Raw genomic sequence first — 19,160 nt, 5'->3', positions numbered from 1 at the left:
CAACCTCTGGTTCCATATTCTAACATTCTACATTCTAACTACTATTAACATGTTCTGTCCCTTATTCTAATGCTACTTACAACACAACAACTCCCCCCTTACTTAAAAATGCTTATTCTGTACTTACGGTTTGTTGGCTTGTCTATACACCTACATCTGCTCAATAAGCCTATCTGGCTTACGCACTACACGACAAGGACGATTTTTATTTACTGCAACTCGAACACCAGGTTCCAGTCTTCCATCATTAACAGGTTCAATCCTACCTCCTACATCTCCATCACCCAAATTTAACCCATTACCAGTTTCTTGACCATCTCTTGTACATTTAGTTACTCCTTCGCTACAACCCGGAGATCTCCTGAGTTCACCGAAAGTTCATCCCATGTCGAAATGTCGTCGTTCACTCCAACATTCCCACATCTTGACCTGTCTGGCTCATCATCAAACTGATCCTCTTGAAATAGCCTCCTGAAAAATTACGTGTTCTGTGTAATTTTGTGATTGTCCTTATCAACTGCAATGATCATAGGACCCTTTACTTTCTTTACTCTCCACACCACCAGCTTGTATTTCAGATCCAATTTAGAACATGATCTCTGTCGAACTAACACCTTTTCTCCCACTTCAATGTTATCATTTGCTCTCCATTTATTATCAGTCCATTCTCTAACTCTTTTTCTCCTCTCTTCATCCCGTTGCCTTATTTCCTCCTCTTCTAGGGTACAATCATTTAACTGTGGGATACGAGTTTGAGGTCTATATCGTATCATCAGTTCAGATGGAGAATATCCTGTCATTTCATTTGGAGTATTACGATAGTTCTGAAGCATTTGTGACACCGCTTGAGTTATTACCATATTTTCCACTATAGCTTTCTGCCTTTTCGATTGAGCCTGAATTTCTCCACCATGTCATTAGCTTGTGGCCACAGCGGCGTAATTTTCTGATGTTTAAAGCCCAAATATGCTACAAATTTTTCAAATTGATGCCCCTGAAATGGAGGACCATTATAAGTTTTCACTGTTTTTGGAATTCCCCACTCACTGAAAACTTCATCTAGAACTCCCACCACATGATGGAAAGCTGTCGAAGCTACATGTTTCACCAATGGAAATCGTGAATACTCATCCAATATCACCAGCAAATATCCTCCTTCTTTCAATGGTCCATAAAAGTCCATAGATACCCTATTCCAGGGCGCTTCAGATAAAGGAACAATATGAAGTGGACTAGCATTGCTATCAGGTGCAGTTACTTGACATGCAAAACATTCTTCACAAAGTTCTCAACCATGGCATCCATCCACGGGAACCATACATGATTCCTTAACATTTTCTTTGTGTTCGTTATCCCTCTATGACCCTCATGCGCTAATATCACTAGTGATTTCCTTAAACTTTTAGGTGCCACCAGCCTATTTCCTCTTAACAGCATGCCATCATTTGTTGATGTTAGCTCTCCACATATCTTCGACATCCTCTACAATTCCTTTATATCTACTTCCTCACCAACTTCTTGCTTTGCCACCAATCTTTTCCATTGACCAGTCATTGTTAATTTTATCGCTGCTTGAATCGTCGGATCACCTTTGCTCTTTTCAATGAATACCGCTCATGATATCGTTGGTGGCAAGGCGTTAGCAGACACATGATACATAATCCTCTACTTCAACTTGCATTTCATTCTTTGCTGTCGGATGTCGGGACAAGTAGTCAGCAGGGTTCGCTTCTTTACCTGGTTTGTGTACAATTCGATAATCGTATTCTTATAATCGTATTCCCCACCTTTCAGTACGTGGAGGCATCTTCACCTGTGGATTTCCAAATAGAGATATCAAAGCTTGGTGATCCGTGATGAGCACAAAAGGCTTTCCTATTATGAAGTGATGAAACTTCTCAGAAGCCCACACAGCAGTCAAACTTTCTTTTTCCGCTTGTGAATATTTCTGCTCAATGCTGTTCAGAGCTCGATTAGCAAACATTATGACATGTCTTTCCGGGTGCTTTGGCTCAACTTGCGCTAGAATTGCTCCTACACCTACGGGACTTGCATCCACTATCACTTCCGTTTCCCACTCTGGATTATAATAAGACAACTGTCGACCTTCAAGTTCTTTCTTTATTAGCTCAAAGCTATTCTTGCACTTTTCATTCCACACAAACATTGTTTCCTTCTTTAATAGCTGTCGCAAGGGCTCCGTCAACATTGCAAAATTAGGCACATAACGGGCACAATATCCCGTCATTCCTAAAAATGACCTCACTTCAGCTATATTTCTTGGTGGCTCTAGATCAAGAATAGTGCTTACTTTACCCGGATCTGCTCTTATCCCTTTGCCAGAGAATAGATGTCCAAAAAAACGTAGACTCTTCTTGTTTACGTCACACTTAGACTCATTTAATGTTAGACCACTACTTTGCAATGCCATACATACTTCTTCCAGTGCTTCATGTTCCTTTTCCATAGTACCATATATCAGTATGTCATCACTGTAATTAAATGTGTTTTTCATAGGAGCAATCACTTTCCTGTTTGCTTCTTGAAATATTTCCGCTGCCGAAGATATTCCAAAGCTTAATATTTTGTATCTATTCAAGCCTTTGTGGGTTGCAAATGTGGTGATATATCTGGACTCTGGATTAATTTCCAATTGGTGATATCCTTGAGTTAAGTCAAGTTTTGTAAATCTCGTTGCTTGATTGAATCTTATAACCATGTCCTCAATGCTAGGTCCGGGGTGCCTTTCTCTCTGTATTGCGACATTGGGAATCCTCATGTCCACACATAATCGGATGCGCCCATCAGCTTTAGGAACCACTACTAGCAGCGACACCCATGGTGTTGGACCACTCTCTACTCTTTTAATTATATCATTGTCAATTAACTGTCTTAATTCCTGAGACACTCTTTCTTGGAGATGAAACCCTATTTTCCTTGGGTGTTGTGGCGTTGGCTTAACCCTTGAATCAATATGAAGATGCAGTGCATCTCCTTTCAGTTTACCTACTCCTTCAAACAATTTAGGAAATTTCCTTTTGATCACTTCCATATTCATTTCGCTCTCCACTACATTTTGTATATCCTGTCTCTGAGGTGGAGTGCCCTTTATCATCTCATTTTTGTTATAATTCACGTTAATGATTCCCAAACCTGTTGCAATTTTGCAGCTGATAAGGCATCTTCCTTCTACAGGACTTTCAATGACAAAAATTTTAGCGGGAATATGAGTGTCCTTGTGTATCAAGTCACACATGAATTTTCCTTTTACAGTCAATGGTTGTGTAGCGCCCACTGAAATATGTTGGCTCTTGACATCTGCAGTGAATATAGATGCGATATTCCTTCATATATTTTGTTACTCATCACATTCACTGTTGTCCCAGTGTCTATCGGGAAAGGTATGTTTTGGTTTCCCAGGTTTATAGTTACTTGTATGGCTCTACTTTCATCCGATGCTCTATCTATTAGTCTAACATATTCTTTGCCATACATATCGTAGCCTATATATTCCTCATTTACATTGACATTTCTTCTACTTTCAACTGGAGGGTTTTCATAAGGATCATTGTATATTTCACTCATGTAATTCTCATTTTTTGTTGGTCTGTGGCAATGAGTCCTGTTCTAATCCTGTTTGTCCTGCTTGTCTAGTTTCATCAATTTACAGAGCATCCATGGTCCTCACAAATCCTGGCCAAAATTTTGGTTGGTTCAATTGTACATTCGTTTGACCTGGCCTTGATTTTGCTTCTTCCCCTCCTTCCATGTTTGTCCTTATATTGAATTCTCGTTGATTTTCAAATCTTCGGAGTTGGATTGCTTGTCCACTCGATTTTTTTCTCTGCACATGTTTTGAAAATGTTTTCTTGACCACAGCGTAAACACATGTGACCTAGAGCAGGACATTGACTTTTGTGCGGGAACTTGAATCCACACCTATAACATTGCCTTTCTCCATAACCTTTGCGATTGTTATACCAATGAGGTTCACCTGGATTTTTCCTCTGCCATTGTACATTCTGTCTCTGGCCCATGACAGCAACGGTGTCTATCCCTTTGGGATTTTCTATGTTGGCTGCTTGAGTATCTACTCTTTCATATACTGTGCTAATTCAAGTACCTCTTTCAGTGGAAGTGATCTTTTTAATAAGTGCTTTCTGAATTGTGAAGACAAGCAACCATCAATTATTCTCAGCCTGATTGCCTCATCATCATTAAAGTTTGAAAAATCACAATACATGGCTTTTCTATGCAAGCGCAATGCAAATTGCGCAATGGTCTCACTTGGGGTTTGAGTGCACTGATTGAAGATGTACCGCTCATAATCTCTATTGGGAGGGACAATTATCTTTGCATTTATTGCTGTTATTAACAATTGATACGTTGACTTATCTTCTGGAGGTATTGTCTTAATAACATTTTTAATTTCCCTCCCTACTAGGTTTGTGAAGATATCCAGCTTGTTGACGGCATCTTGATTTCCTACTGCTCTTAAGAACTCTTCAAAGTTTTCAATCCACTCTTGCCACCTCTGCCCCTGATTCTCCTGGGGTTCTAGATCAAAGGGGTTAGGCTTTCTTAGAAAGTTTGTTGGATCTGTTGATATGATTTGCGACACTGGACTTGTAGTTGCTGCATTCATATCTCCACTTGCATTTCCATTTTCAGAAGACATCTCAATGCTTGTAAATTGTTTTAGTTTTTATCAATATTGTGCTCACTTTAAGATATTATTTTATTAAGTCCTTTCTCATTACCACTTTAAATTCTTGAGACACATAAATAAAAATTTTGTATTTATTATTTTTATTTTTTTATGTCTGTTTTTGTCCTGTTTGTATGGACCTAAATCGTGCAATCCTCACTGTTATATTTCACTATTGTGCAAACACTGTATACTAAAGGATAGCCATCGTGTGTCCATACAGTGTTACAGTGTTGTACTTTGCCGTGTACTGTTCACTTACTCCATTCACATTTGCCTCTTTTTTTGGATGTATTTGTGAATTGAATTTGAGTTTATGATTTGGGGCGTTTACTGTGTCCTTATTTATACGTTGGCTGCAGAAAAGATATCCTTATCACTGCTCTGTGTAGTATTTTGTTACACAGGCATGTTTTTGGCTCATTGATATGCACGATAGTGTTTATTTATCCTTAAAATGGCGGCACGTAATTTACGCTGCATAGAGTGCTTTACTTTGGTCATTACTCATGGAGCACTTCCTCGAAACGCATTCCACGTTCTAGGGTGCTTTTCTTTATCACTTTGTTTATGTACATTCACGAGTCCCAGTCACTCGTGTCTGCTTTCCTCGTGCGCTCTGGTATGTGCAAACGTTTTTATATTATTTTAAAATCAAGCACAATCGCATCAGGCACTCTTTCCTTTCCAATGTTAGCACCCGACTATGTTAGTGGCGGTTTTTCCCATTATTTCTTTCATTTAGTGCGTCTCCATACATCCAAATCCTCATTTCATTTGAACATGGTACCTTCAATTGCCTTTTCTTTTCACGTTACGGTCACCGCGATTTCTTTATCTTTCTTCCTCGTCGCCAAATGTTTTATCTATAATACTGACCACCATTAATCAGAGCTCTTGCGGCATGAACCAACTCCTTTAATCATATTTATGTAACTGTCAAATCTCGCATTCCAACCTCTGGTTCCATATTCTAAAATTCTAACTTTTTTTCTGTCCCTTATTCTAATGCTACTTACAACACAACAGTCACCAATTGTCAGGATAAACTATAATTATATTACTATACTGCCCTTTTTAGTATTGTAAATGTCCTTCTAAAGCACTATGCATTCCAACAGACTTCTTTAAATAGTAAGAGTTATTGGTCTCTTTGCAAGCTCTCCTGAGTAAAAATCACACACAAGCCTCGTTGCTAAAATACATAACACCTGCTTCAATCTTTCCACCATGATGTTCATGTCTGCATTGATTAGCAAGCAGGGCTATTAATTTGTCTTTTCACAATCCTCTCTTCCTGTGATTTCCTTCACCAAACTTCACTCTGAGGGTTTCGTTTAGGTCCCTGTACCTTCCCCTTTAATCGCACAGAATTTGTGGTAACTTTAGTTATTTGAAATTCTGACGTACAATAGCATTATCCCCAATGAAATGGGAGAGGAGGCCACAGAAATGTTATGCTGCACGCATACGTTCTGTATACAAAAGGTGAACTTTTTGCAAAATGTTTTAAAGGACTGCGCTCTCTATTACTATATGACGTTTTATTTTTGTTCTACATTTTAGTTGCTCGCATGTCCAATTTGACAGCTGAAACATCAAGGGTGTCAAAGCAGTTGGGCGAAATTATGAAGGTAAGTGCTATTATAAAGACATTTATTTTCTTTCCTCGTGGCCAGTGGTGCTGGAGCAATTTTATGAGTGGGGTGCTTGTCGTTGTCACCTTTGCGAAAACCGGCCGGTATCAATTTTACTAAAAGCAAAGGCGCTAGTGAAATAGAGAGGCTTTCAAATGAACTAACGCCTTTGGTGGAAGGATGGCTGGGAGCGGGTTCAACTTCAGACATTTAAAAAACATGGCGTCTAAAGGTCCATATTTAAGGAAACCCTCCAAAGCACATGGATACAATGTGATCTGGATGGGAGTGTATTCTCATTTTAAGAGAGCGCGTCCTATACTGAAATTGCCTCTTTAGTGCCGAGAGATAATAAGAAACAGATTCACAACCAGCTCAAAGTTATACTGGTGGAAACCAAGTTCTGACCACTTTGAGGAAGTTACTTACAATGGTAATTATTTAATCGTATATGTCTGGATTCACGGAAAAATTGCCATTTCCTGCAATATCTGAGTTCTTCAGTCCTTTGCAGCTTAAAACTCACCTCAACCACTGAGCCGCAGTAGAAGGAATTCCCATTACACATATTGTGCCATAATCAGTACTGTCCACCGGTAACACTGGAGTTTTGTTCAGTGTTAAAAAGAAAAAAGCAGCATAAAGAATATTGTACCAGATGGAATATTGCAATCAGAAATCGAATATCGTGAATTCAGTACACATATTGCCCCACAGCAGTAGTACATAACAGTAAAAAGTACTTCAGAATACTGTGCCATGGATCAATACACTTCTGACTACTGGGGCTGGCCCTTTCCACAGAATCCTGCCCCATGGAACAGGGCCTCAGAATACTGTGAAGTTCAATAATACAATATTCATAAGTATCAGCTGAAGTAAATCTATTTTGATGGTAGAACTTGCACATGAATTACAACAATTCATCCTTGTTACTTGTAAACATCTAGACAACCTCCTACAGAGCTCTTCTAATGTCACCCAGATTTACTAACTCAGGCCTTTGTGTAATCATTCCCTAAATGACATTTGACAATAGACGCGCTCAGTCAAAGCTCTGCTCCTGATAATACACAGGCACACTCAGCCGTCTGACATTGATAATTAAAGAAATATGTCATAATCTGCAGGACTTGCTGAAGAGTGTTTTATATGTGTGATGAAAAGTGGATCTACGTGAGCATTTCGAATAAAAAATACCAGGACTGAAAAGGACACGTTTTTTTTAATGAGAATATTTTGACTTGTTTGCACTCCTTTTATTTTAAAAGAAACACGGGGGGCGATCCCCCTGCAGTTCCCCCAACATCCCCCCCTTTCCTAACCTATTCCATTACCCCACTCCCTATCTATTTGTTTTTTTTAAAAAGGTACAAAAAATGTCGAAAAAATCAACTAAAAAAACTCTTTCATCCTCGTTATTTTGGTATTCGAAATTATTGGGCATTACCTGAAAAGCATATGCTGTAAAGCACATGGCTAAGAGCTCATTCATATGGAGTGGAATCGTTAATTCTGCCTAATTAGTAGTGACCTGTTATACGGAATGTCTGTCGGAGGCACAAACATGGCAAACACAACCATGCATCATTACATACATCTTACTCTGTATTTTAAGAATATCGACATGTGATATTAAAAGAAATGTCATGGAGGAATGTTTATCAGAGTGAAAACGATATAGCTCTTCTTCTGTGCTCTAATTCATAACAAAAAAAGTATAACTGCTTTGTGAATATTTTTAAAAGTCTATGTATGAAGGGTGGGGGGTGTTAGTTATATGTCAGGCATAGGAGAGTTTGTTAAATGTGCTTTGCGTGTACCATACAAGCGTGCACAATACCTTCAGTCATTTAGACTCCCTGCTCATTCAAACGTTGGTCTTCCGTCTGAGAATGAAACGTAAACATGGTACTGTAAAACTGAACGAAAGCATCTTTACTGGGAAGCCCAGGTACTTTTTACTTCAAAGAATAGCTGCCATTTTGCACGTGCTGTGCAGTCCATTATAACTAAAGCAACACTGATGAGTGCTAGCATCTAATTGAAAGTGTAGTTGCAGCCACTCAGCTGAGAAGAGTCAGTACAGTCCTATTAACCAATGGTCCTGCATATAGTACAATGCCATCGTATTATATTCTCTAGCATTCCCACAGAGATGTGTGAGCACTACAGATGTATTACCATTTCTAAATACAAAAACTGGCAATGCCAACAGTTTGGGCTTTTGTGTAGGCATGGGAAAGGCACTAGCAGTAGTAACTGGAACCTGATGGATGTAGATGAAATATGGCAAGAGTAACTGGGCAGTGCCTGGCAAATGCCTAATACTTCTACACAAGCCAAAACTTGGCTTTACCAAAGCTTGTTTTTAACGGAATTTCAGTGAAGTACACGCATAGTGCTTATAAATCGAGTAGCTGAAGGCAGACCTGGTTCAGACATTTGTATTACACCAGAAGCACGTTTACAGCTCCTATTAAGTGATTAACGCTCAGGAGACTGATTTGAAAACAAAACTGGCAGTCACTTCCAGTGCAAAGTTTGATGGTAAAGCTTAATTTAAAGTGAGCTGAAAGAGTTCTGATGAGGTGTTTTAGGCGGGGAGGGGGCAGGAACCGGGTGGTAATTGCCTTAGGGATTGACATGGCCATGGACAGTCAATGTGTGGGCAAATAATCAAAGAATACCTACAAACTTTGTGCCCCTCATATGCCATTTTATCATCATCAATAACTTTATTTCAGCCTTTCGGCCATGAAAGTGCAACATAACACAGAAACAGTTACAACAAAATGGGTTACAATGCATCCTTCCATAAAGTGAAAAGAAGCATGGTCTAGAACTTCAATATATCCGCCCCAATGAGAGGGACCGTGACTTGATTAAGTTGTATTCGACTTGACCGTGAATGCCAACTCCCCTCTCCCATTATTTGATCCCCAAGGCCTTTTCCCCTGTGGGATTGAATTAGCACCAGAAAGCAGAGAATGATATGGCTTAGTGGTTAGATGGAGGTCTGTAATAAGGGTGGGCTCTGATTTCAATCAAACTAGATGGTGAAGGATGGCATCTCATGGCAACGCTCAATATGCCATTGGCCACTCTGTGTTCCTTCAGGTCAATTCATATGAAGTCAAAGGCACACCCCTCATAGTGCAATCTTGTACTGTTTATAATGTCCTCTCGGATTAAGGATGAGCCGTTGCATATATCTCGGAACCAATGTGTGCATTTAAACAAGTGCTTCCCTAGATTCAAAATAGTCATGGCCCAGTTTGGGTACCCTGTGCAAAATCACCAATCCCCCCCACCCCCCTCACATACTCCTCTCATTTTGCCAACTTCCACACCTTGCCAAGGCTGCAGTCTGCAGGCACTGCGTCTAATACCCTTGTGGACTGGGCTAGATTCTAAATAACCTGACCTTCGACCTGGCTTGATGCCTGTATATTTGTCTCTGGATCCCCGGACTGCTTGCCTGCATGGGGACGTCCTTCAGCAATGATTGAGCAACATTATCTGGTTGACTCCGGGTTTGGAAACGAGTGTTAAAATCATCTGGCGTCAGAGACTGCTTGTCGACCTGGGCGTTATTGGAATATTCTTTGGGAGCTAAAGTAGTGAGTCAGATTAATGGCGATTTGCCAGGGTACAAGACGCACTCTCCTTTGGTGGTCCGAAATCCCCTGTGTTGTCCTTCGTTCTGGGTTGTGGCTCTGCTATCTTCTTTGGGGATGAGCAGGAGCAGCCTCTTTAAGACTTCTAATTCAGCCAGGATGAGGGTGCATTTACATCCCTTGACCGTTAGTGTAACCTCGGCAGCTTGACCAGGGGTGCAAAGGGTGGATATTTTGGGAGGCATGGGGGAATAAAGGGAATTGGTACCCGGCACAGGTTTTTCTAAGTGTAACAAATGCACCGATTGGTGCGTTAAGGCTGCACACGCTATTGCTTGTCCCTCGCACCGGTGTTCACTTGTTTTTTTTTTTTTTCTTTTCAGGCCACCTTGGAAAGGGAGAATGGACTATATATAGTCCCTTCTCCCTTCCACCGCGGCCACTTTCTTTGTTTACTATGGCCGCCACGGAAAGAGAAAACTGACTACGTTTTCCACTCCACAGCAGCCATTTCTTTACTTTTTTGGCTGCAAACGCATATCGAATAGACCTGGCATTTTGAGAAACATAAGGTTGATTTATATCTTAACCACACCTGGCATTTTGAGAAACATAAGGTTGATTTATATCTTATCCACACAGCTAAAACATCAAATTCTATCTGCATAGTTTTCAGCTGCTTCTCATTCTGCCAAGTCACAGACCTGGGCGCAGGATTGTGGCAAAGTTGCAGAGCCAACATTGCATACAGTCCCTGGTCTGCCTAAGAGTAGGACTGACAGGACCAGCCCTGAACTATTCCCAAGTCCGCTGAGAGAGCAACTAGTTGGGAACTACCAAGCCCCCCAAAAACAGGGCTTTTGGGACTGCATCTCCCAAGATGCATCAGGCTTAGACATCCAAAACCCTGTGTGGATTCCGTAATGTCTATCAGGGATTCAGGAAAAGATATGCTATGGGGAACACCAGCACATCCAGAGAGACCCCTTTATCAGTAGGTGGGATTCTCAAAGGAAAAACCCAAGTTGGCGCCTACCACCCCTCCAAGCATCAGTGCCTGTGAAGAAAACTTCCCCTAGTTATGGCCTTTTAACACCAGAAATCCACAAAACGAACTTCTGTGCAGGGGAACAGCCAGGGGGGAAGGCAGGAGCAGATCAGCAGGCAAATACCAGCTTCTGCATGGGAAACAAACTGAAAGAAATACGAAATTGCGACAAGTCTTTTAAAGACTTCCCTCCTCTGGCTTGGAATGGGAAGCACATTAACCAATCAATTAAAGTTTCCTTTAGTCCATGTGAGGACAGTGAGGACTTTAAATTGAAGCTAAGATCCGCAGAGAGCGTTTCTGGGCTGTGATCTGAGTAGAGGAGTTTGTTGAGAAAGCTGGAGGGCGTCAGAAGAGAGAACCCCTTAAACTCAGAAGAGGGGTGGGCTCCAGTGAGGAGAGAGAAGAGCTTCTCAAATTCCAGAAGAGGGGTGCGCTCCAGTTAGGGGAAGAAGAGCCCCTTGAACCTAAGACGAGGGAGCCATGCAAGCCCAGAAAAGGAGTGTGCTACAGTAAATAAAGAAAGGGAGAATGACTTTGATCCCCAGTAGAGGGATGTGTTACAGAAGGGGAGAAGCCCATGGCCCTTGGCAAAAGGAGGAAGCCTTAATATCCCAATAGAGGCTGAGAAGCCTAGGGGTCCCCAGAAGAAAGAATAAGAACTGAGCTCTAAAAGTCCAGTAGGATGGTTCCTCTCAAGGTCAAGGGTAAGGAATTCAAAGTTTCGCCGCTTGTACTGGGAAGCTACTGCCTTGTGCTTTTTGTAGTTTGAATCCTGGTATGATTAGGAGGTGGGCTTGTGTGGTCCGGATAGGTCTGTTGGTTTGGTTTTTAGAAAATGTGTTAGTATTTTGGGGCGGAGTTCGACAGACATTTATGAGTAAGTGATAGGATCACCTTAAAAACTCTATCTTGAACCGGGAGCCAATGGGCAGTCCGTTTTACAGCTGTTGTGACCTTTCTCGGGATATTGAGAGCTACTCCTACAGCATTATTTTGTAGCACCAGGAGTTTTTTGAAGTTGCGAATGTTAGTGCCAGCCTACAGGGCGTTACACTAGTCCAGTCTGGACAGTATGAGGGCTCTGGAAACAGCTTTCTGAGGAAAGGAAAGGTCTAGTGGCATTGAGAGCTTAGTAAAAATGTTGTGTCGGAGAAACACATGACCCCAGCGGTACTCCACACGATACTGGGACAGGTTCAGAAGTTGCAGTCAGGGTGAATACCCTCATTGTTCTGTTAGATAAGAAGGATTGTATCCATGGAGAGGCTTTATCAGAGAATTGACCAGTTGATGTAAGATGTTTATTTTTAAAGTATTTTATTGGCATTTAACTTTTATAAACATTTACACAGTAATTTGGTAAGGCTTCATTCTTATAAGGGGAGAGAGAGGGGAATAACTAAAGGAATAGTAAGGAAGAAAGAGAAAATAAAAATAAAAAAAGGGGAGGGGAAAACAAATATAATACACCAAACAGTGCAAAACGAACTAACTAGGTAACTGGTATTCCTGCCACTTAGGTGCACCAGGGGATCAGCCCCGGTTCATTTAGTCTTTGGGTCGTCGGAGTTCATCGAATTTTGGGTTGGCGGAGTGGTGCCAAGTCTAGTAGTACGGATGCTTCTGTTGGGCAATAGCTTAAAATCTGGTTCAATAACGTTTCGGTGTATATGGAATAGTTCAGGGGGGTTTGTCATCTGACGGGTGAAAAACATCTCGTATTAGTGCTTTCCAGTCTTCAAATGTTGGGCTGGCCTCTGCTCTTGCTCTGCCGACTCCATCTCCCCCACACTTTTGTCTTGGCCCCTGACCAGTGCTCCAGTTCTCTGTACCATCTCTCGAAGTGTGGGCCCCTCTGGGATTTCCATGTCATTGCAATGGCTCTCTTAGCTAGCACACACACACCATGTCCATAAGTTTCACTATGTGCCGCAACTTGACTATTCTTGGGTACGCGCAGAGTAGGCATTGCTTCTGGGACCATTTGTATCGGGTCACTCCTGCCCGTCTGCAGGTCTGTTCTATTCTGGACCAAAAAGTCTGTATTTTTCGGCATCCCCAAAACATATGTCATCGCCGCTCCCTCTGATGCGCATCGAGGACATAGTGAATTGTTGGACTTGTTGATTTTGCCCATTTTCTCTGGGGTCATGTACGTCCTGTATAATACTTGTAATTGGATAAGTCTAAATCGGGCATTTCTCAAGACCTCTCTGTGGAATATTAGGATTCTTAACCATTCCTTTTCGGTGATTTACTCCCCCAGCTCCATCTCCCAACTTGTCTTCAGAGTCTCGCTTTTGGGGTTGGGTCTATACGATAGTTGGGCATAGAGCCTAGATATTGGTTTCCAGCCATCTCCCAGGTTGTATAGCAGTGTTATTAGGGGGGTCTATCTCTGGTTCATCTGGCCACTCGTGCCATTGTGACTTGGCGCTTTTTCTGACTTTCCTGTACCATAGAAATTGGCCAGTGGGCAGGCCCTCGTTCGCCACCATGGTTTCGAATTCTCTGAAGGTTCCGTCCTCGCACGTGTCTCCCCAGGTGTAAAGAGCATACACCTCCCACTGTCTCATTCGGGCAAGGTCTGTTTTTTCTTTACACACTCCTGCTGCTATCGGCATGTCTGTGGAGTAGGGGGTGTGCCCCTCTTTTGTGCCTCTGGGTTCTGGCCCAGTCCTTCATGCCCAGCTCTACCAGCATCAGAGTTTCTCCCAGGCAGTCTGTCGGGATCCATAGTGTCTCCTTCAAGTTCGCTGGGGCTACATGTTGCTTGAGTAATCTGGTTTTGGGGGTGCTTTCATCGGCCATCCATTTAGTCGCGTGGCTTAGTTGTGCAGCCAGGTAGTATTTACCCAGGTCTGGAAGCTGGATTCTGCCTGCTGTGTATGGTAGAGTGAATGTGTTCAGGGATATTTTGTGTCTAGCATTATTCCACAGCAGTTCTCTCAATAGTTTCTCCATGACTCGGAAAAAGGTAAGGGGGATAAGGTAGTGTATGTTGTGGAAGTAGTATAAGAATCTTGGTAGTACTATCATTTTAGTCACTGCGGCTCTGCCCAATATTGATAGTTTCGACCAGAATTTCATCGATTTTCTGAGCCCTTTTACCGCTACCTGCGTGTTGCCACTGTGTGTTTGTTCTGGTGTATGCCAGATGTTGACTCCCAGGTATCTGAAAGTGTGGGGTTTCCATCGGATTCCAACCGTTGGGAGATCAGTTTCGGGTTGTGTGGCCAGGTCAGCAAGAGAGAATATGCTGGACTTTTCCTTATTAAAAGATATCCCTGACACCCGGGCGAAGTTCTCTAAAACATCTAAGATTGTTGGTAGGTTGAGGTGGGGGTCTCTCGGGTACAATAAAACATCATCTGCATATAATGAGATGATGTGATGTTCGCCCCTTATCCTAATGCCAGCATCGAAGAATTGTTTTCTCATGAATATAGCTAGAGGTTCCAGTCCCAGGATGTACTGATGTAAGATGTTTGCACAAGATTTTATGGTCGACCAAGTCAAAGGCCACAGATAAGTCCAGTAGAAGGAGGAGAGCTAAGTTCCCTCTATCTTTAAGTTCTTCCATTTGGATTTTTAAATCTAGAAGGGCTGACTCTGTGCCATGGCCTGGTCTAAAGCCTAATTGTTGTAGGCCCAATAGATTGTTGTCTTCAAGGTGGTTTTGTAATTGCAGGTAGTCCGCCCTGTTAAATATTTTAAGTAAGAAAGGTACCGTAGTATAGGCTGGTAGTTTGTATGGATGTTAGGGTCTACTGTTGTTTTTTTTAGTAGAGGAAGGACCCATGCGTCTTTAAGGTTTGTAGGGACATTACTTGTTTCGAAGGATGCATTTATGACAGCGGTGATGAAGGGAGCAAGCTCTTCTACCACTTCCTTGATAACTGTGGTTTGGCAAATGTCGCCTTGACATCTAGATGGTTTAAGACTAGAAATTATTTTTTTAAGTTTTTACTGAGACAGTAGTGTACTCAAATGGAATGATCTGTTTCTGGGGAAGGTCTGTTGGCTTAGCTAGATAATGCTGCTTTGTATTCTATTCACAGCATTTGAATCTGTGAAAGATGCAATGGTGGAGAAGGAATAGGTTACTTACCTGTAACTCTGGTTCTCCAGTATTGGTATCTTTCATAGATTCACATGCGATCCTCCTGCCTACCCCGCATAGCTCGTCTTTGGCTCTTACTGCCACTCCTGTGCGCTTGCCAGAATCTGAAGATAGCTGAGAGGGGATAAGATGAAGGAGGTGTTCCTATTGGCTGTGGGCAGTATGACCCAAAATGACTGTAATAGAGCACAAAAGTGACTGAAAGTTTTCAGTTTAAGTGTAAACTGCTCTGTTGACCAGGATTTCCAGCTTGACGATGGGGAATATTCACAGAATGTGAATCTATGAAAGATACCGATGCTGGGGAACCAGAGTTACAGGTAAGTAGCATATTCCTTCTCTGATGTCCTGGTCTCTCTGGACCCACGTACTCGCAGCAGTTGCTTTCCCCCTGCGGTGGCTGTCTCTCCTTGGGCCTCGGGGTCAGTGGTTCCTGCGTGCGGCTGCGGGCAGGGTTAGGGTGTCCTTCTCTTGGGTTTCCCTGTTTGTGGCTCTTCAGTGCATTCTCCCTCTGGTTCGATGGGGTTTGGTTGGCGTACCTGGTTCTCTGGGTCACTTAATCACATGTGGCTCTGCTCCCCTCCCTAGTCCGTTTCTTCCGTTTTGCTGTGGGCAGTTTGCTTTCGGTTCCGGGTCCTCCTTTTTGGCTTGCATTCGACCCTCTGGTTGTTTCCCATGTTGGTTGCTCGCCTCCTCGTGCTGGGTGTTCTGTTTTTCCCCTGTCTGGCCGACTGGCTGGTCTAAGGGGCCTGGCGCTGGTCGGTCCTGGATCGTCTGCATCTGGTCTGCCAGGCTCATCCTGTTTGGGGGTTTTCTGTATGACTGGCATGTGTCCCTCCCTGGGTCTGATTTACGCTGGGGTCCTGTTTTTCTCCGGGTGGGTAGGCCGTCGTCCCTCTGGCCAGGGGGGGCAGAGGGGTGGGACAGTCTTCCTTCTGTCCTCGTCTGGGTTACCTGGCAGCTGTAGGTCTGGCTCGCTTGTTGCTTCCTCTGTCGGGGCTTGTGGCCTTCTGTTTTCTAGTCCTGTGGGCCTGCCTCCATCTGCATCCCCTGGTCTCCTGCCTTCGGGGGCCGCTGGCTCCAGGCTTCTCGGGCGTACATTGCCACTGTCGCAGTTTCTCTGTCTGTAGGCGGGTCTGCTGGGATGGTTGCAGGTCCATAGTCTCTGGGTGGGGGTGGCACCTGATTAGCCTGTATGGTCCGCTCTTGCTACTGTTGTGGGCATGGGATGCTTCTCTGGGTGCCCGCTGGGTTGTGGGGTCCTGTGGTGCTTCATCGCTTGTCGGACTGGTTGGTTGTGGTTGTCCGGGCCCTACCGTTTCTGTCTCGGTTGACTTCTTGAGGACTTGTTGGTCCTGTGGTTTGTCCTCTGGGCTTGACCCTCCTTCTCCATTGTGCTCCTGGGACCGACACTGGGGGCGTTTTATGGATTGGTATGGGCGGTCTGGCATCCTCCCCTTTCGTGGTGGGTTGCCTTGTTCTCCGATTACTCCAGGTGGGGTTTGCCGAGGGTCTGGTGGTTTCTGCGCTTTGCTCCCTGTGGGCCTTTGTTTCGGTCCTCATGGGTTTGCTCTGTGGGCCGCATGGTGGGGGTTGCCTTGGTGCGTCCATTCCTTAGGGGTCTGGCTGCTTCTCGTCCCTGTGCCTCTATGGGGTTTTCCTCCATGGGTTCTTCCTCTCTATGTTCCTGGTTCTCCCGGTTTTTCAGGGGTCTCGCTGTTGCTGTTCGGCAGGCTGTTTTGGTCTGCCTTTCTTGGATGGTGCTGTTCAGTCGTTCTGTTGGCCTGCTTGTTTCTTTTGTCTCTGCTGGGGATTTAGCTGTAGACCTCTGTGTCTGTCAGCTGTTCTATCCGGGCTGTCCTCTCCTTGGCTTGTCTTTACTGCTTTGTCTGTGCCTGACCGTGTCCTGGGTCGTTCCGCAAGGTGGATGGCAGTTTCCTGGGCGGATGCCCTGGGGGTGTTTCTGCTGGTGACATGTGGGGCTGCTTCCTGGGCAGATCAGTGCCCGTTACTCGCGCGTTCCCGACTGGACGTTTTCTCGCCCGGGGTTGGCTCCTCAGGGGTTAGGTTTTGTCTGTTGAGATTGTCAACGGGTTGGCATGCTGTTTTGAATTGCAGCACTTCTGTCCCTCTGTGTTTGTTTGGGACCTCTCCCTGTTGACCATGCCCTGGTATACCTCAGAGGTAAGTACTGGGATGAGGAAGAGGGACGTGGACGTAATGCTATGATTACTTACCTGTAATCGTCATTACTTCTACTCCTACTCTTCCTCATCACAGCTCTAAGAGCAGCATTGAACATTCCCAAAAAAGAGCACATCTCTGCAGCCAGACAGAAAGCCCACTGGCTGCTAGTTCGCGAGTGCATTATGTCTAAGACACTCTCACACACAAATGCCTATCTAACACTGCCCCCAAATACCTCTCTAGTAAAGTCTCCAAAACTCAATCCAACAGACCCACTTATGCCGCCCACTCGCACTTACAATCCATTCCCAAATTCAAAAGGCAAAATGCTGAGGGTCGCAGCTTCCCTGTGGTGGCGGCGCAACAATGGAATGCACTCCTGCCTTTCCGAAGGTCCGATTCCTCCCTTTGGAACATGGCTGTTCATGCAATACCCTTAAGCCTAGGACACTACCACACTATAATAAGGATGTCAAGCCTGATGCTTGTTAATGATAGTACCTTCGGCTGTGTCATGCTTTTCTGTAACCAACAACCAGCTGTATGTGTAATTAATTGAACCGTTTGTGTACCTTGTCTTTAAGTTATCCAGCGCCCAGATGCCCCTGGGTTTGGCGCGCTGTGCAAATGTTAAAATAAATAAGTAAATGACCCTTCTCTCGCTCCCTGCGAGGAGAGTCCGATGCTCCGGCACTGTTAACTGGTGTTCATGGGTAAGTGGGAGCTATTATACCTTTGAAGAACAGAAATTGAACAGGGGTTCCTGGAATGAAGGCAGGGCCTCTGAGGTAAATTCTGCGACGAGGAAGAGTAGGACTAGGAGTAATGAGGATTGTCTAAGTAATCCTAGCAATTGTGATCAGTCCCCCTCTACCCTCACACCCACTTTAACCTTTGTTTAAGACCCCACCTAGCAGGCATTGCGCCACTCCCTTCTTTCGCATTCAAAGTGTCTAGTCCTAATCTCCTGTTCATAGTGGAACAATCTAGTAATAAATGGTCGTATTAGGAATAACTGGCTTCAATTGTGTATCAAGCATGCTAGTGTTTCAATGTGTGATACTTTACCTCAATACTAATCGCTTGCCTCTCTGTTTTTCCCCACAAGTCTCTCCCAGCACAGATTGAGACGACAGAGGGGCTTTCTCAAGTTTTGAGCATGCAGCCCGTTTTGCAGGATTCCAGAACCCACAAAGAAATCTTTGCTCGCCCTCTGCCTGAAGAAAAAGAGAAAACTATGGACTTTGTAACAGAACTAGAAATTACACCTCCAGGGACTGAAGCTACAAATTCAATGGACCGCATTTGTAAACGGAAAAGATCCCAATCCCCAGAGAACAAGCTGTATCCACTAAGGACACGTTCAAAGAGAAAAATTAGCCTACATGCACAAACGAATTGACTTGTATATTAGACTGAAAATGGACAGTGTTCTGGTTTATCATTGTGGTGACCACAGTGAAAAATTCCCAGCAATATGCACTCTGCTGCAAGCCCATGAAAATGGACCCATTCAGCCTTCATCTCTTTCGATAACTTTTATATATTTTTATTTGTTTATTTTTTAAACAAAGAAGGTTTTATCAAGTTTTTAGGTTAACAGTTTCATTTATCATCATTGAATATTGCTGATAGCAACAGACAATTTAATATAGCTACATATGAGGTTGTACATGTGACTGTGTATACTTAATGTTTTACATTTTATCAGTGTTTGCTTATACCTCAAGTTCCTGTACCACTGATATTAATGATTTACTGCCTCAGCTTCATCCTTCGAGTAATTGTAGCCTCAACCTTTTTGAAATTCAAAATGTTTATTTCTATCTCCTCT

The 19,160-nt window shown here is 43.4% G+C and overlaps 1 protein-coding gene across 1 annotated transcript in view; it reads left to right on the top strand.

Moving 5' to 3' along the window:
• NSL1 (NSL1 component of MIS12 kinetochore complex) overlaps positions 1 to 18,914 on the top strand; it is a 260,539-nt gene extending 241,625 nt beyond the window's left edge. Inside the window, exons 5-6 of the mRNA XM_069608536.1 lie at positions 6,275 to 6,342; positions 18,435 to 18,914. Of these exons, the coding sequence (XP_069464637.1) occupies positions 6,275 to 6,342; positions 18,435 to 18,728 (362 nt within the window). The 3' untranslated portion in view covers positions 18,729 to 18,914. The remainder of the gene's footprint in view (positions 1 to 6,274; positions 6,343 to 18,434) is intronic.
• The last annotated feature ends 246 nt before the right edge of the window (positions 18,915 to 19,160 follow it).

This window comes from Ambystoma mexicanum, chromosome 4q (genome assembly GCF_040938575.1).
Source record: "Ambystoma mexicanum isolate Mex_15411 chromosome 4q, UKY_AmexF1_1, whole genome shotgun sequence".
Lineage (NCBI taxonomy): Eukaryota > Metazoa > Chordata > Amphibia > Caudata > Ambystomatidae > Ambystoma > Ambystoma mexicanum.
This window is presented reverse-complemented; position numbering and strand designations above follow the sequence as displayed.